Source organism: Trachypithecus francoisi, unplaced genomic scaffold (assembly GCF_009764315.1).
Source record: "Trachypithecus francoisi isolate TF-2019V2 unplaced genomic scaffold, Tfra_2.0 Lachesis_group12, whole genome shotgun sequence".
In the NCBI taxonomy this organism is placed as follows: Eukaryota; Metazoa; Chordata; class Mammalia; order Primates; family Cercopithecidae; genus Trachypithecus; species Trachypithecus francoisi.
In genome coordinates, this window is record NW_022681457.1 from 96,953,210 (window position 1) to 96,981,042 (window position 27,833).

General features: G+C 45.5%; 1 protein-coding gene and 1 non-coding gene across 3 annotated transcripts; both read right to left on the reverse strand.

Moving 5' to 3' along the window:
- Window positions 1-3,874: 3,874 nt before the first annotated feature.
- Window positions 3,875-25,864, reverse strand: PPP1R8 (protein phosphatase 1 regulatory subunit 8). 2 transcript variants are annotated; one of them, XM_033227551.1, is made up of 7 exons: window positions 25,714-25,864; window positions 23,789-23,849; window positions 17,198-17,351; window positions 14,526-14,746; window positions 12,077-12,221; window positions 8,638-8,702; window positions 3,875-5,313 (listed from the first exon to the last, which is right to left on the reverse strand). In XM_033227551.1, exons 1-7 carry the CDS (start codon window positions 25,767-25,769, stop codon window positions 4,960-4,962), a joined length of 1,056 nt encoding a protein of 351 aa, XP_033083442.1. In that variant the 5' UTR covers window positions 25,770-25,864; the 3' UTR covers window positions 3,875-4,959. The 2 variants fall into 2 exon arrangements, with proteins under 2 accessions (XP_033083442.1, XP_033083443.1); XM_033227552.1 differs by lacking the exon at window positions 14,526-14,746 and having other exon boundaries at window positions 25,714-25,786.
- Window positions 22,037-22,202, reverse strand: LOC117094076. Its single transcript, XR_004441403.1, has one exon.
- Window positions 25,865-27,833: the final 1,969 nt, after the last annotated feature.

Sequence of the window (27,833 nt, forward strand, 5' to 3'; positions counted from 1 at the left end):
GGTAGAAGCTTCAGCATCCAGTTCCCTCCATGGAACAGGCAATGGTTTTATTCCCTTGCCACAGAGAACATCCAAACTCCACAGCCATTCAAGGGGCTTCCCTCCACCCCGGCATATGCCAGACTTTAGTCCACTCTGCCCCATTTGTGCTCCCACGGTAGCCCCTGCATGGAGCGCCCTCCCCTCCACCACGTGGAGATATCCAATGTCATGCTCTTTGAAGCCCCACTCCCCTCCCACAGACAGAACTAATGGGGAACTCTCTCTTTAGTCTTTTTGTGTGTGTGTGTGATGGAGTCTCACAGTGTCACCTAGGCTGGAGTGCAGTGGCACAATCTCACTCACTACAACCTCTGCCTCCCGAGTAGCTGGCATTACAGGTGTGCGCCACCATGCCCGGGTAATTATTGTATTTTTAGTAGAGATGGGGGTTTCGCCATGTTGACCAGGCTGGTCTCAAACTCCTAACCTCAGGTGATCTGCCCAGCTTGGCTTCCCAAAGTGCTGGCATTACAGGTGTGAGCCAGTGAGCCCAGCCGTCTTCAGTCTTCTTGAAACACCTGGACTTTTCTCTAGATTTGCTAAGCTGTGAGAAAGAGAGCACTAGAACACCTGCTTGTCTTCCTGCGTGGAGAGACTCATGAGAGGCCAGGGACCCCCTTACTCACCTGCTACCCCAGGGATTTTCTATCGTCTGAACCTGACCAGTCACTGCCAGTGCCTGAGACCTTCCCAAGGAAGCCTCCCCTACTCTGGGTGAGGGTGTGTGTGATGTAAGTTTCTCTGCATTTTCCAAAATATCTACCTGAGCATACATATGTGTGTGTGTATGTATGTATGTATATGTGTGTGTGTGTGTGTGTGTGTCTATTTTTTCTTTTTTAAGAAAAATATCCTTCAGTGCCTTCCTGGTAATTCCCTAGCAAGGCTTACAGGGCAGGCTCTCCTCCCTGCTCCCACTCACCAGTCACTCCCATCCCATGTCCTCTTTTCACACCTCTCTCATGGTGGCCCCTCTGCTGGGAAAACCATGGTCCACATGCCTCAGGTAATACATTTCTATTGCTATTCTCACCCACCTCATCCTTCCACTCGAGCTGTCAAGGGTCTGGACAGCATCATGAGTGCGTGGCTGTCTCCCTCTAGGTGAGCCTCTTGTAGTAGCTGGGGTAGCAGGGGTGGTGCACTTCCATAGGCCCAAGTCACGGACGTCCGATCCACGCAAGCTGAATGAAGCAAGTCCTCACTGCCATAGTTTGCTCATTTGCAAAATGAAGGGTCTAGACGGAACCTCCCAGGTGACTTTTGACTCTGAAATTCTGACCTATATGTGGTAGTGAACATATTTTAGGCAAACGGTCATCAAACAGCTGATCCTGGGCCAGGATCCCCTGGGGAACGGGCTGTTCTGTCAGTAGATGTCTTTCTCCACAGGATTCATCACCTCTCCTGCCCCGGGGAGAGGAACACGGGTCTACCTTCCCTCCTTAGCAGGTGGCCCATCAATGGGCACAGGATTTCAGGGAAACCAGCAGTCACTTCTCATCCAGGGTGAGTTTGCGTCCCAAGATGGGGACAGGCTGCATCCCTCAGCAGCACTGTGCCCACTTGAGTGTGAGGCCACTGCCAAACCTGGTAGCAGACAGAAGGGGCTCATCCATCTGTTTGTCATCCAGAGCTGATTAGGGTAAGAGGCAGGCGAGCCCCATCTTGGGGTGCTTATCTCTGAGGGGCACCTAAAACATAACTGGAATCAGAAACATGGCGCCAGTTAAGCCAGGTTGCCACACATACATGCCTCCTTCCCAGTTCTGCTTCTGCTTAATTGGGCCCTTAAAGTACATGAAATATCAGCCGGGGGCAGTGGCTCATACCTGTAATGCCCGCACTTTGGGAGGCTGAGAAAGGAACATCACTTGAGGTCAGGAGTTTGAGACCAGACTGGCCAACATGGCAAAACCCCATCTCTACTAAAAACACAAGAATTAGCTGGGCATGGTGGCTGGCGCCTGTAGTCCCTGTACTTGGGAGGCTGAGGCAGTAGAATCACTTGAACCCAGGAGGTGGAGGTTGCAGTAAGCCGAGATTGCACCACTGCACTCCAGCCTGGGGGACAGAGTGAGACTTTTGTCTCAAAAAAACAAAACAAAACAAAAAAACGGTGCCTCACGCCTTTAATCCTAGCACTTTGGGAGACTGGGGTGGGTGGATCACCTGAGGGCAGGAGTTCAAGACCAGCCTGGCCAACATGGCAAAACCCCATCTCTAATTTAAAAAAAAATAGCCAAGCATGATCGCAGGCGCCTGTAATCCCAGCTACTTGGGAGGCTGAGGGAGAAGAATTGCTTGAACCCAGCAGGCAGAGGTTGCAGTGAGCCAAGACTGCGCCACTGCACTCCAGCCTGGGACACAAAGAGAGAAGTCTCAAAAAAAAAAAAAAAAAAAAAAAAGAATGCATGGCATAACCTCATCAGGAAGGACTGATTTTATCTCAACTATATCTAACATACTTTAACATACTTCCAATAAGTTGTCCAGTTTGGACTGTCTTCTTTGAGACGGAGTCTCGCTTTGTCACCAAGCCTGGAGTGCAGTGGCGCAGTCTCGGCTCACTGCAAGCTCCTCCTCCTGGGTTCAGGTCATTCTCCTGCCTCAGCCTCCCAAGTAGCAGGGACTATAGGCACCCGCCACAACGCCCAGCTAATTTTTTGTATTTTTAGTAGAGACGGGGTTTCACCGTGTTAGTCAGGATGGTCTCGATCTCCTGATCTCATGATCTGCCCCTCTCAGCCTCCCAAAGTGTTGGGATTACAGGCATGAGCAACTGCACCCGGCCCAGTTTGGACATTTTTTAAAGAACTACAAAACAGGCCGGACTCGGGGGCTCACGCCTGGAATCCCAGCACTCTGGGAGGCCAAGATAGTTGGATCACCTGAGGACTGAAGTTTGAGACCAGCCTGGCCAACATGGTGAAACCTCGTCTCCACTAAAAATACGAAAATTAAAGGGTGCGCCACCCATGGACCAAGCATATCCCCACCTTAAACTCTGGATTCAGACTAGTTTCAATCCTGTCTTCAGTACAGGGGGCTCATAGGGAAGTTTATTTTGTCTGAGTCTGTTTTCTCATCTATAAAATGCAGACAGAAATAGAATTCCTCTCGGGGCTATGAGAACTAGATGACATGCTGTAGGCAGGCAGGTGCTCAGTGATTGTTCAGCACTACCAACAGTACCATCTTCACTATAATGAGAGGAAGGTATTGTTCTGATGGGGGACACTCATTTTTATAGACCCTCTGGGGAAGTCAACTCCTGCACGGCTGACGTTAGAATTTCTGTTCTTCAGGAGGCTGCTCCTGCTACAAGTCTGCACTTGACCCAAGGATCTGGAACCTAGTGGGCATCTTCATTCCAAAGCCACATGTAAGTCTCACACACACACTGTACTTACTGCAAATCAGATTCTGTATGCAGGCATATTCCTTCAATTCAAATTCTTGCTGAAATCCCTCCTAAACTTACTTACCTTTAGCTTCCGTTTGCTCCTGTGTCACCAAGCTATGGCTCAAATGCACAGAGCTCTGACTGCAGGGTGGGCGACAGGGCTTATGCAAATGCCCTAAAGCCCGGTCTCCTGTCATGAGGTCTCCTGATGAAGGGCACCAAGCACTTCCGAACCGATGCTGCTTTGTGATGTTTCAGTCTGGGGACTAGATTCTCTCATTAGAATTTCCACACTCATTTAGGGGCATCTTTATTTGTAATAAAATGGGGATGGAGCATTGCCTCCCAAGCTCAGTGACTGTGCCTTTAGCAAACATTCCCCGCCAGCAGTGGCAATCAGTGACTGAGAGACAAATTCACAGACTGCACCCAAATGACAAAAGTTACGTTTAATTTACAATGTAATAAAGGTTACAGGTAAAAAGCTACACATAAAGCATGAAAAGGCCTATTACACAAATGTACAAATCTCTGTACAAAGCTTGTATCAATGTTTCCTAACTTTGTCTCCTATGTTTGTTAGCCAGGTCTAGTCTCAGAGCTCTCAATAACAAGAGCTCTCAATTGGGGGGGAAAGAGCCTCCAAACTGACATCTAAAAATTCCTCGTAGAGACACCAGTGACTTGCAAAAAAATCTTTTCCTTTTTATTTTGAATTACCCCAACCGGTTATATCCTTTGAAAATTGCCTTCATAATACACTTAAAAGTAATGCCTTAGAGTAGAGGACAGTACTCTGGAATTAAATAAGAAACTTCAGCAAGTGGAGTGCTCAGGTTTGACAAGAAAAACAGGTAGAGTTCAAACAATACTATAAGTTAAAACTATAAACCTGTGTCTATGGCACCAGTCAGACGAAGGAAAATTGCAATGTGTTCACTCCAAAAGAGAAAGGACAAAAGAGAAAAGCCTAACTATTGGACCTCAAAACCACTCACCCAAGGAAACATTTTTTAGTTTAAACCTCAACTTAACTGCAGACTTCTAAGTCTTCTTTTTGATCAATTTGAGACCCATGGCAACCCTTCTGCTACCTGGGACTTGCAAAGGTAGTGAATATAAATTAGGCTGCTGGACCCCCAAGGCTGGTGATGCTACTGTAACCTCGACAGCTCTGGATTCAACCTGAGGGCCTGGGATATGTGACTTTACATAAAAATGATCCTGGAAAGTGGGAGAAAGGAGGTAGTGGAAGGCCTAGGAAAGAGCCAGGGCAGTCTACTGAAAAGGATATAAGAAGCCTTTCTCACACTGCAGGCATTGTGAAGACAGGTCTTTATGGGCTATTTCAGCCCCACCCCCAATTTTCATATTACATGGTTAGGATGCCAGGAGACATTCTGAAAGACGATACTGCACACATGGAAAGTTTTTCTCCCTAGTTCATTAGCTCCCCATCACCCTTCCACCCCATTCCCACCCAATCCCACCCTTCTCCATGACCAAAAATATCAAATCAGTAAGGAAGGTGTGGGCTTCTTGCCTGGCCAAGCCTCTTTTGCATACTTCTTCTTCTTGGGTTCATTTACAGCTTCAGGGTTATAGACTGCAGGGTTTGGTGCAGGGTTCATGTTCACTGCTGACGGCACAACAGGAGTCAAGTCCACATCAGGGGCAAGGTTTGGGTATGGCATGGGCAAGCCACCGATAAGTGCTGTCCCGTGGATGCCATGCGGCTGGGAGCCTGCTTCACTGTGTGTGGGGGGCAGGCCCCCGTAGAGTCCTCCGCTGAAGGCAAAGTTCTGCATGCGCCTGCTCCCTGATTCCTCCAGGCCCAGGGAGCCTGGGCCCTCCACACGCTTCTTCTACAGTTCACGATGAGGAGGGGAGAGATTGGAGAGAGAAGACAAACGGTGAGGCCCATGAGGGGTCGGCTTTTTCTATTCCAGGCTTAGAAAAATGGCTTTGGGAAAGGTTCCTAACTTCTAGCCTGTTCTCCTTTACGGACAACCTATTTCATGGTGTTAAAATCTTACGGTTTGAAGAGACCTTCCCAGTCATCTATGATGGTTCCCAACACTGCTCCATAACAAAGTTTTCACCATCCTGTATCAGCCAAGAAGGATGGTGCTGTGAGTTTTACATAAAGTAAAACATATCAATTTAAACGACTATTCTTTACCCTAAAGTCACATAGCTCACTTTCTTATTTTCATATTAAAATGACCTTTTAGGAGGAACATATGACATCAGGAGTTCGAGACCAGCCTGGCCAACATGGAAAACCCCATCCCTCCTAAAAATACAAAAATTAGCCAGGCGTGGTGGCAGGTTCCTGTCATCACAGCTACTTGGGAGGCTGAGGCACGAGAATCACTTGAGGCAGAGGTTGCAGTGAGCTGAGATGGTGCCACTGCACTCCAGCCTGGGTGACAGAGTGAGACTGTCTCAAAAATAAAAAACATTTTTAAAAAATCCCTTTTAGGAAATGGAAACGATAAAAGATGGCAATAGATATTTTTCCTTTTTTTGAGGGGGAAAAATTTGGTATCCTCATGTTTGATGTCCAATTTTTTTTTTCGAGACGGAGTTTCACTCTTGTTGCCCAGGCTGGAGTGTAATGGTGCCATCTCAGCTCACAGCAACCTCCACCTCCCGGGTTCAAGCCGTTCTCCTGCCTCAGCCTCTGGAGTAGCTGGGATTACAGGCATGCGCCACCACGCCTGGCTAATTTTGTATTTTTAGTAGAGACAGGGTTTCTCCATGTTGGTCAGGCTGGTCTCACACTCCCTACCTCAGGTGATCCGCCCGCCTCGGCCTCCCAAAGTCCTGGGATGACAGGCATGAGCCACTGCGCCTGGCCTGGTGTCCAATTTTTAAACATTAATCTGAGAGCAAAACCAATCTACAGTGAAGAAAATATTTACTGGCTGCCTGGACCTAGGAGTGAGCTGCTGCAAAGGGCCACGAGGCAACTTTTTGGAGTGAGGAAAATCTCTATGTTGATTATGGTGGCGGTTACACATATATTTTCCAAAACTATACACTTAAATGTGTAGACATTATTATATGTAAATTATACTGCAATAAAATTGACATAAAACTATATACCTGATGATTTTATACTTTAATGACAAGAAAATATTCCAAAGGAATAAAAACAATAACAAAAAGAGCTCAAGGGGCATTATGGAGTCCCACAGAAAAACATCATCTACTTTTCCACACTAGACTAAAGCTCATGAAACATCCTCCTCACTCCTATACTCCTTCTGGATTAAACAAAGTCTAAGCAGGAACTCTGACAGATCTTATTTAGTCTAATATATTCTACAGATTTTTTTTTTTTTTTTATAAAAAGTAAAACAATTTCTTTCTTTTTTTTTTTGAGACGGAGTCTCGCTCTGTCGCCCAGGCTGGAGTGCAGTGGCCGGATCTCAGCTCACTGCAAGCTCTGCCTCCTGGGTTTACACCATTCTCCTGCCTCAGCCTCCCGAGTAGCTGGGACTACAGGCGCCTGCCACCTCGCCCGGCTAGTTTTTTGTATTTTTTAGTAGAGACGGGTTTTCACCGTATTAGCCAGGATGGTCTTGATCTCCTGACCTCGTGATCCGCCCGTCTCGGCCTCCCAAAGTGCTGGGATTACAGGCTTGAGCCACGGCGCCCGGCCAAACAATTTCTATATCATCACTAACCAGCATCTTCTAATCACCTTCTTAATATTAACAGGGATCTCACTACTCTAAGGGGAAGTGTGTTGCCGTTTGGACAGTCCTGGCTATCTGGTAGTTCTTCTACATGTTGAACGATCAGAGCATCTCCGTAACTTCTACCTCTTGGTTCTTCAACATACTTGATCTTTAAACTTAATCCACATCTGGGCTGACAGTCCTATCTGTGCCATTGCCATAAAATAAAGGCATGACAAATCGTGTGGTACTGCAATAATGCATCTCCTCTACCGAACAGCTTACTTTGAGGCCAGAGAGAAAGGACAAAAGAAGGTGGGCTTCTCTCTGCACCCCTCTGGAAAATGAATTTACAGATTCACATTGCACATGATTTACATGAAACATCAAGCTGGCTAGTTACCTGCAGCCTTTCTGTGGTACTCCAGGATTCCCTAAACATAGATTTCATTTCCACAGAATGAGAAATGGGAGAGGAGCATGGTATGTATTTTAAAATTAAGCACTCACTCAATAGCACATAAAGAGCAGGTTATTTTTTTTTTTTTTTTTGAGACAGAGTCTCCCTCGGTTGCCAGGGTGGAGTGCAGTGGCGCAATCTCAGTTCACTGCAACTTCTGCCTCCCAGGTTCCAGCGATTCTCCCGCCTCAACCTCTCAAGTAGCTGAGACTACAGGAATGTGCCACCACACCCAGCTAATTTTTGTATTTTTAGTAGAGACAGGGTTTCACCATGTTGGCCAGAATGGTCTCGATCTCTTTTTTTTTTTTTTTTTTTTTTTTTTTGAGACGGAGTCTCGCTCTGTCGCCCAGGCTGGAGTGCAGTGGCCGGATCTCAGCTCACTGCAAGCTCCGCCTCCCGGGTTTACACCATTCTCCTGCCTCAGCCTCCGGAGTAGCTGGGACTACAGGCGCCCGCCAACTCGCCCGGCTAGTTTTTTTGTATTTTTAGTACAGACGGGGTTTCACCGTGTTAGCCAGGATGGTCTCGATCTCCTGACCTCGTGATCCACCCGTCTCGGCCTCCCAAAGTGCTGGGATTACAGGCTTGAGCCACCGCGCCCGGCCTTGATCTCTTTTTTTTTTTGAGACGGAGTCTTGATCTGTTGCCCAGGCTGGAGTGCAACGGTGTGATCTCGGCTCACTGCAACCTCTACCTCTCAGGTTCAAGCAATTCTCCTGCCTTAGCCTTCCGAGTAGCTGGGATTACAGAGGCCCACCACCACGCCCGGCCAATTTTTGTATTTTTAGTAGAGACAGGGTTTCACCATGTTGGCCAGGCTGGTCTTGACCTCCTGAACTCAGGTGATCCGCCTGCCTTGGCCTCCCAAAGTGCTGGATTACAAGTGTGAGCCACTGTGCCCAGCCTCTATCTCTTGACTTCTTGATCTGCCCGCCTTGGCCTCCCAAAGTGCTCGGATTACAGGCATGAGCCAATGTGCCTGGCCTAAAGAGCAGGTTTTTAAACACAGACTGTATGGCATTTCATGTGCTTCCTACCTTGACTGGGACCACTGCAGTTTGCACCATGTTCCTGAATCGACCAACTGAGGGATCCACATCCTCTGCAAAAAGAGAAGAGGGCAGGGTTGGGTTGGTACTTTACTGGGAGGAATAAGGGCACAGGGGTCACTGCAAACAAACCATCACAACAACTCATGTTAAAATTGTAAAACACAGAGAGTGCTTCCTGGGTGCTGGGCATTGTGCTAAATCCTCACAAAGACCCTGTGACGTAGGTACTACCATAATCAACATTCAGTAGATGAGAAAGCAAACTGAGGCTTGGAGGAGCAAAGTGACTGGCCCAGTTGCTCTGGTGGAGAGGACAGGAGCCAGGACTTGAGTCCAAGTACTTCGAATCAGGCCTGTGATCTACACCACTGTGCTGTGCTGCCTTTCCCCAAGTTCTTTCCCATTCTTTATACTTCCCTCTTTTGAGGGGAAAGAAAGAGTAGACATTATCAGTTCCCTATCAGTGACAAAACAATGACATGTCAAGAGGTTATATATCAAATGCCTTGCTAATGCCTGCTTATTAGCAAAAAAAAAAAAAAAGGATTTTGGATTCAAAGCCAGGGCTTCAAACTGAACCTGGCCTTTTGACTTGAATGGCCTGAACTGTATATAAGCAAGACTTGCACTAAAGGCTCTGATACCCCCGTCTACACAGGAAATAAAGAGCAAGATACTGTCCCATCCTTGATGAACTCACAGTTACAGAGCCAGATAGGCTACAACACACAAAGGTGCTTCAAGAGAAGTACACAACAGTGTTTCTGGAGCAGAGGGGATGACTAGGCTGCATCGCCAAGGATGGTGGAGTTTTCTCACTGAAGGGTGAATGTGTGGAAACAGGCAGAGTCAGTAACTTATGTACCACTACTAGAGAAAACTACTCCAAGCCCCAGTTAACTTAATATAGCGGTAGAGAAGGAATCGCTTCCCTAATAGATATTGTAATCTTATTTTCAATGAGGTCGCTTGTTATTGAAAGAAACACTCCCAGCCGGGCGCGGTGGCTCACGCCTGTAATCCCAGCACTTTGAGAGGCTGAGGCAGGCGGATCATGAGGTCAGGATCATGAGGTCAGGAGATTGAAACCATCCTGGCTAACATGGTGAAACTCCATCTCTACTAAAAAATACTAAAAATTAGCCAGGCGAGGTGGCGGGCACCTGTAGTCCCAGCTACTTGGGAGGCTGATGCAGGAGAATGGCGTGAACCCAGGAGGTGGAGCTTGCAGTGAGCCGAGATTGCGCCACTGCACTCCAGCCTGGGCGACAGAGCGAGACTCCATCTCAAAAAAAAAACAAAAAAAAAAAAAAGAAAAAGAAAGAAAGAAAGAAACACTCCCATAAATCCCCTTGGAAGACAAAAGAATCGTTATTTGAGTAATTATAATTAGCCCCTGGTTTATTTGCTTTAAGTCTGGATTTTCACATATTAGGATCCATGACTTTAAAGAGGACACTCTGGTAGTATGTTCACTATCAATATCTGCTCAATGAAAAAATGGCTTCTACATAGAAGAGAAAGGAAAAAAATATCCAAGCTCATTAAGAAAGAGACAATGTCCGCAGTGGCTCACGCTTGTAATCCCAGCACTTTGGGAGGCTGAGGCGGGCGGATCACAAAGTCAGGAGATCAAGACCATCCTGGCTAACACGGTGAAACCCCCGTCTCTACTGAAAATACAAAAAATTAGCTGGGCATGGTGGCGGGTGCCTGTAGTCCCAGCTACTCGGGAGGCTGAGGCAGGAGAATGGCATGAACCCAGGAGGCGGAGCTTGCAGTGAGCTGAGATCGCGCCACTGCACTCCAGCCTGGGCGACAAAGCAAGACTCCGTCTCAAAAAAAAAAAAAAGAGAGAAAGAGACAACGTCTCTAAAAAGGTATCCCAATCTTCTCTCATGGCCCCTCTGGTTTCAGAGCCTGTGCTCTTAACCACTATGCTATATTGACTGAACACACTTCCCTAAGAAAGCTTGAGGGCACTAATTTTCAATGAGAAAAACAGAGCAGATCAGATCCTCACTCCTGAAAGAGACTTAAGAAATTTGTCTAGTCCAGTGGTTCCCAAATTGCTGGCTGTTGTACAAACAGGAGCTCATTAAAAAGTATAAATTTTGGGCTGGGCACGGTGGCTCACGCCTGTAATCCTAGCACTTTGGGAGGTCGAGGGCGGATCACTTGAGGTCAGGAGTTCAAAACCAGCCTGGCCAACATGGTGAAATCCTGTCTCTACTAAAAATACAAAAAAATTAGCCAGGCGTGGTGGCATGCGCCTATAATCCCAGCTACTTGGGAGGCTGAGGCAGAAGAATCGCTTGAACCCAGGAGGCGGAGGTTGCAGTGAGCCGAGGTTGCGCCACTGCACTCCAGCCTAGGTGACAGAATGAGACTCCATCTCGAAAAATACATACATAAAAATAAAAAATAAAAAATAAAAATGTCAACCAGGCACGGGGATGCTCATGCCTATAATCCCAGTACTTTGGGAGACTGAAGCAGGAGGATCACTTAAGCTCAGGAGTTCAAGACCAGCCAGGGCAACATGATGAAACCTCATTTCTACAAAACATATCACAATTAGCTGAGCGTGGTGGCATGCACCTGTTGTCCCAGATACTCAGGAGGTTCAGGTGGGAGGATCACCTGTGCCTGGGTGGTCAAGGCTGTAGTGAGCCATGACTGTGCCACTGCACTCTAGCCTGGGCGACAAAATGAGATCTTGTCTCTTACACACACACCAAAGTAAAACTAAAAAATACATACATTTCTAGGTCCAACCCTGGAAACTCTTTTTTGGAGACAGCCTCACTCTGTCACCCAGGTGGGAGTGCAGTGGCACGATCTTGGCTCATTGCAACCTCTGCCTCCCAGGTTCAAGCGATTCTCCCACCTCAGCTTCCTGAGTAGCTTAGACTACAGGTGTGTGCCATCATGCCTGGCTGATTTTTGTATTTTTTTAGAGACAGGGTTCTGCCACGTTGGCCACCCTGGTCTCGAAATCCTGGCCTCAAGCAATTCGCCAACTTCAGCCTCCCAAAGTGCTGGGATTACAGGCATGAACCACTATGCCTGACCAACCACAGCTTTTTCTTTTTCTTTTTTTTTTTTTTTGTCACCTAGGCTGGAGTGCAACGGTGCAATCCCGGCTCACTGCAACTTCTGCCTCCTGGGTTCAAGCAATTCTCTTGCCTTAACCTCCCAAGTAGCTGGGACTACAGGCGAGCACCACCAAGCCCAGCTAATTTTTGTATTTTTTTTTAAGTAGAGATGGGGTTTCACCTTGTTGGCCAGGCTAGTCTTGAACTCCTGACCTTAAGTGATCCACCCTCCTCGGCATCCCAAAGTGCTGGGATTACAGGCATGAGCTACTGCGCCCGGGCCAACCACAGCTTTTTCATCAGAATAAACTAGGAAGATACCTCACCTGGATTGATGATCTCATCATCCTCACTGAATGTCACCCGTGAGTTCTTCCTCTTCCTCTTTGGTCTTTGAATGTCCAGATTTCCCTCCTCAATGGTAAGGGTAGAAATCCGCTTGTTGTGGGCAGTGTTGAACTCTGTCAGGTTCTAAGCCAGGGTTCATACAGGAAAGACAGCAGTCAGTACAAAGGGAATCTGATGGAGAAAATCATACTAAAATAAAGGTCAGGAAGGCGTGAGGGGCTAATCTTGACCTCCAAAGGGAGTTGAGACTCTTCTGCATTTAGAGAAGATTCATACTGTCCTGAGACTACTAATACTAACAAGTCTCAAGTCTCATTAGAAAGAATGTGGAACATCTCATTGACTAGTGGGGCAGTGATATTCAAAAGGAGGTAAAGGGCCTTGAGCTGAGAACAGGTCATCTGTGCAAATACCCTTGAGTTGTGTTTCGTTGTTGTTGTTGAAGAAAGGCTATCATGTCTTCATGCCCACACAAGCTGAGAATTAAAAGGAAATGTGGCTGGGAGGAACGCCAAGAATTGTTTTTAAGTAACAAAATTGAGATGAAAAAGGACAACTGGCTGCTTCTTTTCTAGTAGCTTTCTCCTTTAAAATTAAGGACACCGCTAGTGCACTTAATTTTGGCGTTAATATTTTGTCATTCCCCATCCTGTGTCTGGCCCCAGTTCTATAAATAACTATCTCAATAATTAACATGACCGTAGCTCTGTTGCTTGCCTCTTCCCAATCCACTGAAATTATTCCTTTCTGGTACAAACCACCAGTTTGAGATATTCTAAATGTCTTAAGAATGAAGATCCAGGGAGTACCTAACGTACTGAACTAAAAGCCATGGAAGCACAGCAGCAGCCTGGATGGAGGCGGCCTGAAGGGAAATGGGCAACAGTGACTGCCAGCAAGGCCCCTGGCTATGAAGCCACTTCTTCAAAACAAAACGACTTCTTAATTGTACAATTTCTTTCTTTTTTTTTTTTTTTTGGAGATGGAGTATCACTCTTGTTGCCCAGGCTGGAAGGCAATGGCACAATCTTGGCTCACCACAACCTCCACCTCCCGGGTTCAAGCGATTCTCCTCCTCAGCCTCCTGAGTAGCTGGGATTCGGGCATGCGCCACCACACCCAGTTACTTTTTTGTATTTTTAGTAGAGATGGGGTTTCTCCATGTCGGTCAGGCTGGTCTCGAACTCCTGACCTCAGGTGATCCGCCCACCTCAGCCTCCCAAAGTGCTGGGATTACAGGCGCTCATGAGCCACTGTGCCCGGCCTAAATTGTAGAATTTCTACTGTGCTTTTCTTCCTAAGAGCTAGGAAACTGCCTTGGTGTACAGGAATAGTAAATGCGGGTCGGTGGTTAAGGACATGATTGCATTTGGTCTATCTGAACAGACCAATCACACCAGTGCAGTGACAAGACATGTAAAGGACTATAGCCACACCAAACTACTGGGGTCAGCCTCAAAAAAGGAAAACTTCCAGCACCTTAAAATTAAATCTTATAAAATTCATGGCCCTCAGGACAGTGAGGCCCATAAGAACAAAAGCAGTCTGGTTCTATTCAGGAGATTCCTGAGCTGTTCAGATAGCACCAAAAAAAGCTATATAAATGAATGAAAGTGTCAGTCTCTCCAAGCCAGTGCTGTCTGACAGAACTTTTTGTGAGGATGAAAACATTCTCTCTTTACACTATGCAACACGGTAGCCACCAGTCTTTTTTTTTTTTTTTTAATTTCTTTTTTTTTTTTTTTTTTTTTTTGAGACGGAGTCTCGCTCTGTCGCCCAGGCTGGAGTGCAGTGGCCGGATCTCAGCTCACTGCAAGCTCCGCCTCCCGGGTTTATGCCATTCTCTCGCCTCAGCCTCCCGAGTAGCTGGGACTACAGGCGCCCAGCACATCGCCCGGCTAATTTTTTTGTATTTTTTTAGTAGAGACGGGGTTTCACCATGTTAGCCAGGATGGTCTCGATCTCCTGACCTCGTGATCCACTCGTCTCGGCCTCCCAAAGTGCTGGGATTACAGGCTTGAGCCACCGCGCCCGGCCGCCACCAGTCTTATGTGACTACATAATACTTGAAATACTGTTAGTGGCTACCACCTTGGACAGCATTAGCTCTAAGCAGTCAACGGACAGAGAAATGTAGCTTCTAGTCTTAGCTTGTAACAGCCAGTGAAAGTGCACAAAACAGTTCAAGGGGTCTAGTGGCTGTGACCCAGCCTCCTTGTTAGGCCTGGTGATACACAACCAAATCCATACAACGTGGCCCTCTGAGAGGTGTCACAGCTGGCCACATCAGATTGCCAAAGGCCCATTACTGGACTCAAGAGAATCCCCTGCTGCTAAGTCAATGGCATTTCCAGCTACATAGAACAGCTATATACTCCAAAAACCAGGGTCCCCAAAGACAAAACAATGACATAAACAGGGAATTACATCAAGCTCAGTTTCCTCCTCTGGAAGCCCCAGTAAGCCCTTGAGTTCATCATCCTCTCCACCCATCTTCTCATCTCCTTTCACAGCCGATGGCAATGTCTGAGGCTTCTCGCGCAGAGTGTATGCCCTTGTGGATGCGCCAAATGAGACCGTGGAATCGATGGGAATTTGCTGAGGCTTGTGAGGTTCCAACCGAATGTGACCCAAGAAAGTGCCGTGTGCTGGGAACAACCAAATCAGAAACGTAAGGGGGAAAACAAAAACAACCCGAGTTTTAGAAGGGAGAGTATGATCGCCAACTCTCTTATGAGGTCAGCTTCCCCCCAGCACATCAGTTTTGCTTTTTTGTCTGTTTTTAATTTATTTTAAAAATGCCATAGTCAGGATCGTGGTCAGAAAATTCCAGCTTTTTAAAAAACGAAAATGGCACCGGGTCCACCACATCCATCATGTGTTACAGTGAGAAGGAAACTCCTTCACTGAGCCTTGAATCTCCTCAGTGGGTATTCTTATATCCTCAGACCTATTGTTCCCCCAAATAACAAATACCACTGCCCGTTCCCTGCTGCCACACAGGCTTGGCTCCATTCTAGGTCAAACAAGAATGGCTCCAACCCAGCAGAAGCCATGCCTCCCAAAGCAGGAGCTGGGCTTCACTGTAGTTTTCCCTCTCCAGCCCCAAGTCAAAGGAATAGAGAAATTGCTGGCCTGGTGGCAGTTATGCTTAGGTTATCCCCAGGACAAGAAAGAGCTTGGCTGAAACAGGTGCAATATCACGCCAAAACAAGCCAAAATCCTACTATAGATTCTGAATATTTTCCCCTGTTGGCATTCTGCATAAAATGGGAGAGAAAAGATAAGTATTTGCGAGACAAAGCTCTCCAAGACCGTTACACAAGCAGATGAGGGTGATGTGTGAGTGTATGTTTGTGTGTGGTAGGAGGAGAGGGGTGGAATCCAACATATTCCCAAGAAGCAGGACCCTTTACATTTTACTCTGTATTCACACATGGGCAAAATGAACAAATTTCAGGGCCCCATGCAGTTAAATCTCAATTGCATTTCTGTGGATTATCTTATGCGAAGTTTAAACTCTTATTAATTGGTGTATGCTTATGGATACTCCAATTAATTAATACTTATGGATTATTTTTATTTTTTGAGGCAGGACTTGCTCCGTCACCCAGACTGGAGTACAGTCGTGCTACAATGGCTCATTGCAACCTCCACCTCCTGGGCTCAAACAATCCTCCCACTTAAGCCTCCCAAGCAGCTGGGACCATAAGCGCACTCCACAATACAGGGCTAATTTTTTGTATTTTTTGTAGAGACGGGGGTCTCGTTACATAGCTCGTGCTGGTCTTGAACTCCTGGGCTTGAGAGATTCACTGACATCAGCCTCCCAAAGTGCTGGGATTACAGGTGTGAGTCACCATGCCTGGCCTTGCTTATGGAATTAAAACTGGCATTATTCATAGTCAAAACAAAACAGAGATGGAATAAAGAACCAGAATAATGAAATTTTCCTCAAGACAAGCTTTCTTAAAATGCCCTATATTGCCTATATTGCTGCTCTATTACATTAATGGAGCTAATCATAGCTTCTGCTTAAACAGAATCACAATTTATTATGGTTCTATAAACACTTGAACATGCATGGTCGATAGTTCCTGGGTGCCTTTTTCCTTTTCCTTTTTTTTTTTGAGACAGAATCTTGCTGTGTTGCCCAGGCCAGAGTGCAGTGGCGCGATCTCGGCTCATTGAAACCTTCACCCCCTGCGTTCAAGCGATTCTCCTGCCTCAGCCTCCTGAGAAGCCAGAACTACAGGCACCCGCTGCCACCCCCAGCTAATTTTTGTATTTTTGGTAGAGGCGAGGTTTCACCATATTGGCCAGGTTCGTCTCAAACTCCTGGCCTTAGGTGATCTGCCCACCTCGGCCTCCCAAAGTGCTGGGATTATAGGAGTGAGCCACTGCACCCAGCTCTTTTTTGTTTGTTTGTTTGTTTTGAGACAGAGTCTCGCTCTGTCACCCAGGCTGGAGTGCAGTGGCGCGATCTCAGCTTACTGCAAGCTCCGCCTCCCGGATTCACGCCATTCTCCTGACTCAGCCTCCCGAGCAGCTGGGACTACAGGTGCCCGCCACCAACCCCGGCTAATTTTTTTGTATTTTTAGTAGAGACGGGGTTTCACCGTGTTAGCCAGGATGGTTTCGATCTCCTGACCTCGTGATCCGCCCACCTAGGCCTCCCAAAGTGCTGGGATTATAGGCGTAAGCCACTGTGCCTGGCCTGTTTGTTTGTTTTTAAGAGATGGGGTCTTGTTCTGTCACCCGGACTGGAGTGCAGTGGATCACAGCTCACTGCAGTCTTGAACTCCTGGGCTCTAGTGATCCTCCTGCCTCAGCTTCCTGAGTAGCTACAGGTGTGCGCCCCCACACCCAGCTCATATTTGCTTATTGATTCCCCCAGGACAGCTCCCCAAACCCCTGTTCTCTCCACACTCAGTTATCAATTATCTCAGGAAAACAGAAAAATCACAGAAATAGAGAAGGGTGGATTTAAAAACCAAACATTACCTTTTTCCATAAAACATAATTTCCAAACTAAAGAACCCAAAGAGCATTTTCATATTGCCCAAAGATAACATGTGAATTGGGAGGGAGTTACTTACTACTGTTGAGATCTATCAGGAAAACTCTCTTCAGATGCTTGTGGTAGACAAGTGCAGCATGGACCCGAGAGCAAGACTGGTGGTCAATGGTAAAGTCACACAAATCAGGGTTTCTCCCAAATAAGTAATACTTCTTCTCATCAATAATCAGTTTCTAAATAAATATTAAATTAAATATTACTTAAATCTTGTTTCAACAGCATTTACCAAAAACTCTTCCAATCAAATAGAGAATCTTGAATAGATAAAATTCCTTTCCATTAGATTGATTTGAGTAATAACTCCATCTCCTTGCATCCAAAAAAGAAAAATCCATTCCAAGGAGAAAAAAATATCTCCCGTTTTTCTTCAACATACAGCACTCAGAATAATTTACTAAAATAATATTTTTTTTGAGAATGGATGGCAATTCATCTCCTCAATATAGTGTTTAATTGTCTAGTGTCGGTATGAAAATAACTTCTCTTTCTCTTTTTTGTTTCTGAGATGGAGTCTCGCTCTGTTGCCCAGGCTGGAGTGCAGTCGCACGATCTCGGCTCACTGCAACCTCTGCTTCCTGGGTTCAAACAATTCTCCTGCCTTAGCCTCCCAAGTAGCTGGAACTACAGGCGTGCACCACCAAGTTCAGCTAATTTTTTTTTTTTTTTTTGAGAGACAGAGTCTTACCCTGTCACCCAGGCTGGAGTACAATTGTGTAATCTCGGCTCACTGCAACCTCCACCTTCTGGGTTCAAGCGATTCTCCTGCCTCAGCCTCCTAAGCAGCTGGGATTACAGGTGCATGACACCATGCTTGGCTAATTTTTTGTACCTTTAGTAGAGATGGGGTTTTACCATGTTGGCCAGGCTAGTCTCGAACTCCTGACCTTATGATCTGCCCATCTCGGCCTCCCAAAGGGCTGGGATTACAGGCGTGAGCCACCGAGCCCGGCCTCATTTTTGTATTTTTAGTAGAGACAGGGTTTCATCATACTGGCCAGGTTGGTCTTGAACTCTTGACCTCATGATCTGCCCACCTCAGCCTCCTAAAGTGCTGGGATTACAGGTGTGAGCCACTGGGGTGGGCCAACTTTTTTTTTTTTTTTGAGACAAAATCTCGCTCTGTCACCCAGTCTGGAGTGCAATGGCGTGATCTTGGCTCACTGCAACCTCCGCCTCCCAGGTTTAAGCGATTCTCCCGTCTCAGCCTCTCGAGTAGCTGGAATTACAGGTGCCCACCACCACGGCCAGCTAATTTTTTGTATTTTTAGTAGAGACGGGGTTTCACTGTGTTAGCCAGGATGGTCTCCTTCTCCTGACCTCGTGATCCGCCCTCGTTGGCTTCCCAAAGTGCTGGGATTACAAGCGTGAGCCAACCACTGTGCCCAGCCCAACTTCTCTTAATTCTATTAGACATAAGTGGCCTGCCCCCAAGAGATCAACAATTCTTTTTTTTTTTTTTTTTTGAGACAGAATCTCATTCTGTCACCCAGGCTGGAGTGCAGCGGCGCGATCTTGGCTCACTGCAAGCTCCGCCTCCCAGGTTCACACCATTCTCCTGCCTCAGCCTCCCGAGTAGCTGGGACTACAGGCACGTGCCACCACACCCAGCTAATTTTTTGTATTTTTAGTAGAGACGGGGTTTCACTGTGTTAGCCAGGATGGTCTCCTTCTCCTGACCTCGTGATCCGCCCTCGTTGGCTTCCCAAAGTGCTGGGATTACAAGCGTGAGCCAACCACTGTGCCCAGCCCAACTTCTCTTAATTCTATTAGACATAAGTGGCCTGCCCCCAAGAGATCAACAATTCTTTTTTTTTTTTTTTTTTGAGACAGAATCTCATTCTGTCACCCAGGCTGGAGTGCAGCGGCGCGATCTTGGCTCACTGCAAGCTCCGCCTCCCAGGTTCACACCATTCTCCTGCCTCAGCCTCCCGAGTAGCTGGGACTACAGGCACGTGCCACCACACCCAGCTAATTTTTTGTATTTTTAGTAAAGACAGGGTTTCATTGTGTTAGCCAGAATGGTACTGATCTCCTGATCGGCCCGCCTCAGCCTCCCAAAGTGCTGGGATTACAGGGGTGAGCCACCATGCCCGGCCTAAGATCAACAACAGAATTGTGCCCGGCCTGAGATTGACAATTGAATTAAGAGTGGCAGGCTTCCGAAAAAAGGTTCTGTTGGATCTTAATTTTAGATCAGTTAGGAAACAAGAAGCACAATGCATGTCTATAAAGTAACAAGATTGCTTTTAGCCTAGTGAAACGGAAAAAAATGTAATAAGATTGCTTCTCAGAAAATATTCAAATGTGTATTTGGGAAAGGAATGAAGCGTAAACACCTATTTCTAATCTAATAATGCTGCTATAGCCCCAAAGTATTTTTGTTTGTTTTTGAGACAGTCTTGTTCTGTCATCCAAGCTAGAGTGCACTGGTGCAATCTCAGCTCATTGGAGCCTCCACCTCCCAGGTTGAAGTAGTTCTCCTACCTCAGCCTCCTGAGTAGCTGAGATTAATGGCACCCACCACCACACCCGACTAATTTTTGCATTTTTAGTAGAGATAGGGTTTCACCATGTTGGCCAGGCTGGTCTTGAACTCCTGACCTCAGATGAACTGCCAGCCTCAACCTCCCAAAGTGCTGGGATTACAGGTATTAGCCACTGTGCTACACCTGAGTTGAATTTAGCTTTATAAAAAACTTGCTGACTGGGCGCGGTGGCTCATGTCTGTAATCCCAGCACTTTGGGAGGCCGAGGCGGGAGGATCATGAGGTCAGGAGATCAAAACCATCCTGGCTAACACAGTGAAACCCTATCTCTACTAAAAATACAAAAAAAAAAAAAAAAAAAAATTAGGCGTGGTGGCAGGCGCCTGTAGTCCCAGCTACTTGGGAGGCTGAGGCAGGAGAATGGTGTGAGCCCGGGAGGCGGAGCTTGCAGAGAGTCAAGATCTGCACTCCAGCCTGGGCGACAGAGCGAGACCCTGTCTCACAAACAAAAACAAGCAAACAAAAAAATAAAAATAAAAAACTTGCTATACCTGTCCTTATATTTCTTTTAATCCTGGATCCGTAAAGCCTTTGCCACAGATCGGTTATAAACTGAACTGTTATAGATGAAGGACTCTAGATGAATTATTGCTAACGCTTCTTCCACTGCTAGTGGTCTAGTAATCTAGTGTGAGCACTTGAGGAATAACTGTCATTTGGGTATGCTGTGTTTTTCCTTTAAACATGAGGTCTCACTAAACTCTAGTTCACATTTCACACTATACTCCTAAAATTCCTGAGAAAATATAGCACAAAGCTAAGTAGAGTATAGTCAAGTTAGTACCAGGCTGGGAATCAAGAAGCTTGTATTTCATTCCTGGCTAAGTCCTTTAACTCACAATGGGCTACTATTCTCCCCTTATAAAACCAAAAGATACACCTCATGCAAGCACACTTTCAACACTGATTACAGTAACAACTGCTAGGCGCTTCTATGCCACACACTATGCTATGAGTTTTACGTTATATCATTTCATCCTCACAACCATCCTATGAGGTGGGTAACACTATTCTCTTCCTATTTTTATAAATGACAAAATTGAAGCATAAAGAAATTAACATACTCAAGTTCACACAGTTAGATACTTGTGGGCTGGGTTAGAAATTCAGATTTGTCTGGCTTCAGAGTCTAAGCTGTTTTAACCACTACATTATATATTTTCTTCATTCCGCTTACATCAAAAAATGCACCATATGGCAAGGAATATTTTAAGAAGAGAATAAGTACTGTGGGTCACACTCTTTTCCTTAAACAATCACTTAGCCAGTTTCTTTCAAGCTCAGCCTTAAGGTTCAATGAATTCAGGCTAGCTTGGATATGTGGGTCACCTCTGGGAAACCCTATCTGGCAGTGCCCATCTGCTGCTGGAAGAGCTTGTTCTGGGCCCATACTACTATGGAGAACCAAGATTCAACAACAGCCTGACAGGAGATCAGTCAGTCACCTTCATATCTGCTTTGACCAAGGTTTGTAAGACTTGAGTTAAAAACAAGACATTATTTCAGGATTAAGAGAGAGCCCAGAAATTTCAACAACTTGTTCTCTCTAATAGCTATTCGAGCTGAATCTCATTGCACTTCTCATTCATATTTATATGCACATGGATTATGCTGTCACAAACTTAAATTTGCTAACCACAGTGCTCACAGATTGGGCTGAAGGAATATGAAAGACCACCAGCTCTTGGGCTCTAAAATAACAATGACTAAATTTCTATGAATCTAGGGTGCCAACAGACATACTAGAGATTTAGGGATTTGAGAGGAAAAAAGAGAGGGCCTCCAAATTAAATGTACACATTCAGGATTAAAGGCATCCCAATTACAGAAATGTTAAAATGAATTTTTTTTTTTTCCCCTGAGATGGAGTCTTGCTTTGTCGCCCAGGCTGCAGTGCAGTGGTGCAATCTCCATTCACTGCAACCTCTGCCTCCTGGGTTCAAGTGATTCTCCTGCCTCAGCCTCCCAAGTAGCTAGGATTATAGGTGCGTGCCACTGCACCTGGCTAATTTTTTTTATTTTTAGTAGAGATGGGGTTTTGCCATGCTGGCCAGGCTGGTCTTGAACTCCTGACCTCACGTGATCTGCCCGCCTCGGCCTCCCAAAGTGCTGGGAGGCCAGGCGTGAGCCACCACTGCGCCTGGCCAAAATGAATGGAATTTTAACAGAAAACAGTATGTCTCAGAACCAAGGAAATGTGTCAGATGTTGAACAATGTGCTGCTTCTGTCCAAGTGAGTGAAATAATGCACTGGCTTTCAATAGTCACTAAAGTCATAGCTTCTTGACTAGCTATGGCCAGTACCGCTATCCAGTTGTGCCTCTGAGTTATAACTCAGAGTGTATCTTTACACACTGGGCTTAAAAGACTCATGGCTTTTGTTTTAATGTTGCACTTCTTAAACCCAGCTATCACAACACATCACAAGCCTTTGATACAAGGCTAGGATATAGATAGCTAGGTTAGTATCAAGTGCTGATTAAGTTTAAATCTAAAAAATAAGCACATCTCAGGTCTACACCTCTGAAGAATACAGTGATGTCTGAGGATTGTAACTTGACAAGTTTGTGGCAACTCAGCACACTTAACAACACCGAAAGAGAACGTTATCAGCTAATAGAAACCAATGATCAGGAGTATCTAGCAAGTTAGAGTGTTTTGAAAATATAATACCAATTATTCCACAAAGGAATGTGATGTTATCATTAAGACTAGGCAACCCTGTCTGTTTCTTCCTGTTGCAAACTAAAGATTTGCTAAATTCTAGTAATAAAACAAATCTCTGTATGTCTTCAAGCTTTGTGCTATTTAGCAACAAACATTTTGTAACTGTGGAACAATCTATAGTAAGAAAAAGTTTTACAGATATTTTAGCTAAATTATTTCTTTGAATAATCTTGAAGTTTTAAATCTTTAAGACTGAAGAACCCATGACAAAGGGGCTCTCTGTGACTGGCTGAGTCCATGATGTATTCATAACAGGAGACATCATTAAAACTCATGCATGCCTTAACACTTTGCAAAATACCTGGTCATCTCTACAACATCCCAAAAGTGACAACAATATATTTACAGAGTAACCTTCAAAAGATCTCAGATAGCTTTTCAATCGAGCAACCATGGAACTGCAACATTTTTATTAAATACCAAAAAACCACAAGGAAAAAACTGCATTCAATAATGGGGCCTTGAACCTAAATTCTAGCTGAGCAAGCAAATATAAAATTGGTCTAATACAGGGAGACTCACAGCTACATGGTCATGGTGGGCTTAATATCCATCTCTTGGTAAATAAATAATACCATAAGGATTATAAAAAATTTACACAAACTAATAGCTAATAAAAACTCATGTTCTCTTGAACTCCTGTGTGGTGTTCTCTCTAGAGGCTTGTATAAAAGCTGGAATTCTGCTAAACTTTTATAGTACTTAATTCAAATATAACTATGTAATTTTTTGGCGTGATTCTGTCTCTTCCACTGGACGACTTGAGGAGAGAAATCATGTTGGTTTTGCTTACTGCTGCAATCTGTAAGCCAAGCACTGTAACTGGCACATAGTAAACACTCAATACATGTTTTCAAAGAATCAATTAATGAATTTCACCACAATTCCATTATCTTTTTGAGTAAGTGCCTTCTTAGTTTACCATACTTCTTATAAGGAGTTGGGCCTGAATCTCTTAAAATTAACTTAAAAGTTAAACTCAACATGTATCATTCACTTTCTTCAGTTATTGTATACCTTGGACAGTTTACACAACTCCATGTACTCCGGGAGAGGGAATTAACCAAGCTAACAGGGCTTCCAGTTTGACTGGGGCCCACAGGACGCATGACCTGTTAAAACCATTCATTTGAGAGAAGTCACAAAAAAGTGAGTGTCTGTGGTAGATACAAGCTTTAAGTGTGTGATGTCACCATGTGCTTTCAACAGAAAAAAAAATCAAGATGAAAGAAAGTAGCATTGCTGGAAAACAAAGCACAGGAGAGGGGGTGGAAAAGTGAGTCACTGGCAAAAATCTTCATGTGGTGGGCAAAAAAGGAAGACATGTATTTCCATACCTCAATTAGTTTGTCTCCTTTGACTACATCCAGATGTAAACCGGGAGGGGGCTTACCTGCCCTGAAAAATAAAAATAGAAAAAAGCATTTTCAGGATGAGTTTATAAATGCAATTTACAATCATTGTCCCATTCAACATTGCAGCTCTCCTACCAGCCAGCCTATAATTAGTTCATGCTCAAGCAGAAATGTCATCCACTTCACTGTTATTACAGCTCCATTCTACGTTTGACACTTACTTCCCTAGTGATTCAACTGCTCTGAAACAGATTTTAGTGGATCTGTATTTAGAGCAGCACCAAGAAACCTACATTTTAACACTGGATCTTCACCTCAGAGAAAGAGCTGCATATAGAGTGCAAGTACGATAGCTGGAGTGGTCTGGTCACCTGGAGTTTGAATCTGAAATTTACCCCTACTCCAATATCATATAAAGATCGAATAAATTAGTTGCTGTTTGGGGCTGATCAAGATTAGTCTCATCACAGAATAAGCAAGGAGTACTGTCCTGAGCTCTGAGACCAAACCAGAGGTGCATAATTAGGGAACCAGGGCAATACAAAATCATGCCCCATGAAACCAGGTACCAAATGAATATGTTACCCTTGAACAGGTCTTTCTACAACAGCATGATGAAGGGAAGTAAGTTTCCTCTGTACTCCTACAGCCATATCATTCAAGGGAGACTCACATATGTCAAAGCACCTAACAGTGCCTGGTACCTACCAGACCCTAAGGAAAGGGTAGGTGATCTCAAAACAGTGCTTTCTAACTATGTTTGCTGTATTGGTCCAAGTTTGAAATCAATACAGCGAGGGATCAAAACGGATATAGAATTTGTAGACTGAAGCAACCATTACAAAAGTGCAAAGTGATCCAGAAAATAGCCACACATTTGCTTGCTTTTTGGGTTTGCTAATTTGAAGTTAGAAAAAAGAACCACCTCACTAGAACCTCTAGATTTGCACATGAAAAAAACGTATCCTTGTCTAGCTAACTGAAGATACAACACAGTCATCTCAAACAATCCTGCCCCAACTCCTCCTCTATGGAAAGGACAGTGCACCGGACAAAAGGCCATTTTGTCCAGGAAAAAGGAGGAATGTTACATCCAAAATATACTTTCTGTATGTGCCTGACTCAGGCCTTGGAGCTGGGAATACAAAGATGCAGTCTTTGCCCTTGAGGATGGCAATATAACGGGAGACAGAGACAAGTAACAAACAATACACTGCGATGAGCTACAGCAGAAAAAAAACTCTTAATTCAGAAGCGTTTCCTTGAAAGGTAATTCATATTTATTCAACTTGTACCCTACTCAAAGGCCAAATTATTTCATTATTCCCAAGAACTTTCGAAGGGATAAAAAGGGTTCATGCCAGCCATTACTAATGCCTACTCGTGCCACAGACTGGGAGCTCCCTGAGGGCAGGGAGGGCGCTAACCCTACCCTCGTGTTCTCTGTGGCAGACAGAAAAGTGCCGCACGAGAGATGCAGCAACCAAAGAGGGATGCGGGGCTCAGAAGTAGGGTTGGGGCCGGGGTTGGCTCGAGAGCGCTCCGGACGTACAGGAAGGGGCCAGGTACGATGCTCCATGAGAGCACCAGGCACTCAGTCAGGAGTTGGGCGTAAGTTCGGGCAAAGGCCTCAAAGCGCTCCAGCGACTGGCTAATCGCTCAAAGGGGCTGCCTAAGTGAGCGCCTTTGAGCCCCCAACCCCGTGTTTCTTCAGTTCCTGGGCCTGGGCTCCAGGCTCTCGGTTCTTCAACACGTCGCCCGGCCCCGTGCAGCGAACAGTTTTTCCTCAACCATTCCAGGATTTCTGAGCCGTTCGGCTCGCAGCAGAAAAGTAAAAAAAGAGCCGCCCTTCCAGCCCAGGCTAGCTCCGGCCAGGCCACTCTAGCCCTGGCCGCCTCGCCACTCACCAGGTTGGGCAGTCGAACAGCGGGAGGCTGGAGCCGGAGTTCGCGGCTGCCGCCATCTTGCGTTTCCCCCTCCCATTTGGCGGGCCCGAAGCACGCCGGGAAACTGGAAGACCGAACAGGGAAAAGCGGCATCCCAGCAGCCTGTGCGTACGCACGCTCACGCACGCACGCGCGTACGGGGGGCGGTGCTTCTAGTAGGGACAGAGGAGGTTTTGGGATTTTTTTTTTTCCCACTGTTTGTGCGAGTTGGCCGTCTCTGGAAGTATCCGGTGTATGGTTTTCCTTGGCCAGGAGGTATCAAAGGAAAAGCGGCTTTGTAGGGAGGGGAGTCAGTCTCTCCCTGCGTCCTCCTGCAAACGCTTCTGGGCTCTAAAATCTTGGGACTAAGCCGGGCGCGATGGCTCACGCCTGTAATCCCAGCACTTTCGGAGGCTGAGGCGGGCGGATCACTGGAGGTCAGGGGTTCGAGACCAGCCTTGCCAACATGGTGAAACCCCGTCTCTACTAAAAATACAAAAATTAGTCTGGCGTAGTGGCACATGCCTGTAATCCCAGCCACTTGGGAGACTGAGGCAGGAGAATCGCTTGCACCCGGGAGGCGGAGGTTGCAGTGAGCCGAGATTGCGCCATTGTACTCCAGCCAGGGCAACAGAGCGAGGCTCCGTCTCAAAAAAAAAAAGAGAAGGAAAAAATCTGGGGACTGCATCCTCCTCCGGCGTTTAGGTTAAGACCGACAGCCTTTTGCCCTCAAAGCAGAGAAGCTAAAGGGCAAAACTTGGAGATTGGAGTGATTATGGTTTCTACTTATCCAGCCCTTCTCCAAAAAGTGGCACTCTACTCACTTTTTTTGTAATACACGTCTAGGCCTGTAGATTATCAGGGAATCTGCATTAGGGGTCACCTGGTCTGTTTATGAAAACTCTGGACAAGCTGGAGCCAGGAGCAGGTCCAGTCAGAAAGCAGGGGTCCAAATCATCACTGTGCTTGGCTCAAATGGTTAATTTTTTTAAAAAGGATTTTTTGCTTTTGGTTATAGTGCAAGGAAGCATTAGGATTGCTGGCTTGCCCTAGATCACCAGATGACTGAAAGAGACCATTAGCAGGGCCTCTGGTTGTAATGGCATTGTCTGTTGAGCACTTACCTTGGCAAGTATGTATTTTATATGGATCATCTCATTTAATCCTGACAAGGCTCTTGAGTTAGGTATTATTATAATTCCAGAGGAGAGGCTCAGAGAGATTGAGTTGCCCAGCTTCACCCTAGAACAAGTGGTGAGTGGGATAAAAAAACCTAAACCTATATGATGCCAAAGGCCATGCTCATGAATCACTATTCTCTCTCACACTTTGATGTTGGTATAATTATATTTATTATTAGCATGCAACTGATGCCCCTCTTTTTCACTTTTGTAGACGCCTTGGGAGGATTATCTGACTGGTTTTTCCTTTTTTAAATAAATCAATTGCTAAGTTCCTGTTCATCCAGAAAGAGGCACTGCTCAGCAAGTTAAGGAATCTATGATGAAAGTAGTTCTTTTCTTGCTTACATGCTACTGGTTCTGTAGAAAATCAGCCTATTCAAAAGATTTTTTGCCTTTGATGAAGTCTCCAGCCCTCAAAATGTAACTGCAATATAACTTAGAAGGAGCAAGATGATCCAAAAAGTAACAGCAATATAACATTAACTTGGATTTGAAGATGATCAACTCTTAGGTAGATTGGAGAAACCCCTTTTCCTCTGGCCTTTAAAGCACGATAAACTTATCCAGCAAGGATGGCAACTAATCAGATCACTTATCAAATGGCCTGTTAATATCCTCCTTTTCAGCCTTGTGATTCCAAAGTAAGACTAGGCTGACTGGAAAAATTCAAATTCTAAACTTGGTTTCAAGAAAACAGAAATAATCCTATGTCCCCCTCTTTTGAATACAGGGCATGATTTTTGAGAAGGAATTAGTCCCAAAAGCTTTTGAGTCTAACAGAAAAGAACAAGATACTTTCATCTACAGAAATTGTGTGGGCCTTTTGAGGTTCTATGCTCCTTTTAGGCATAACGTGGTATTGAAGCCATTTCTAGTTAGCAGTGACCTGATAGCATCTTATGGCAACTTCGTCTTTCA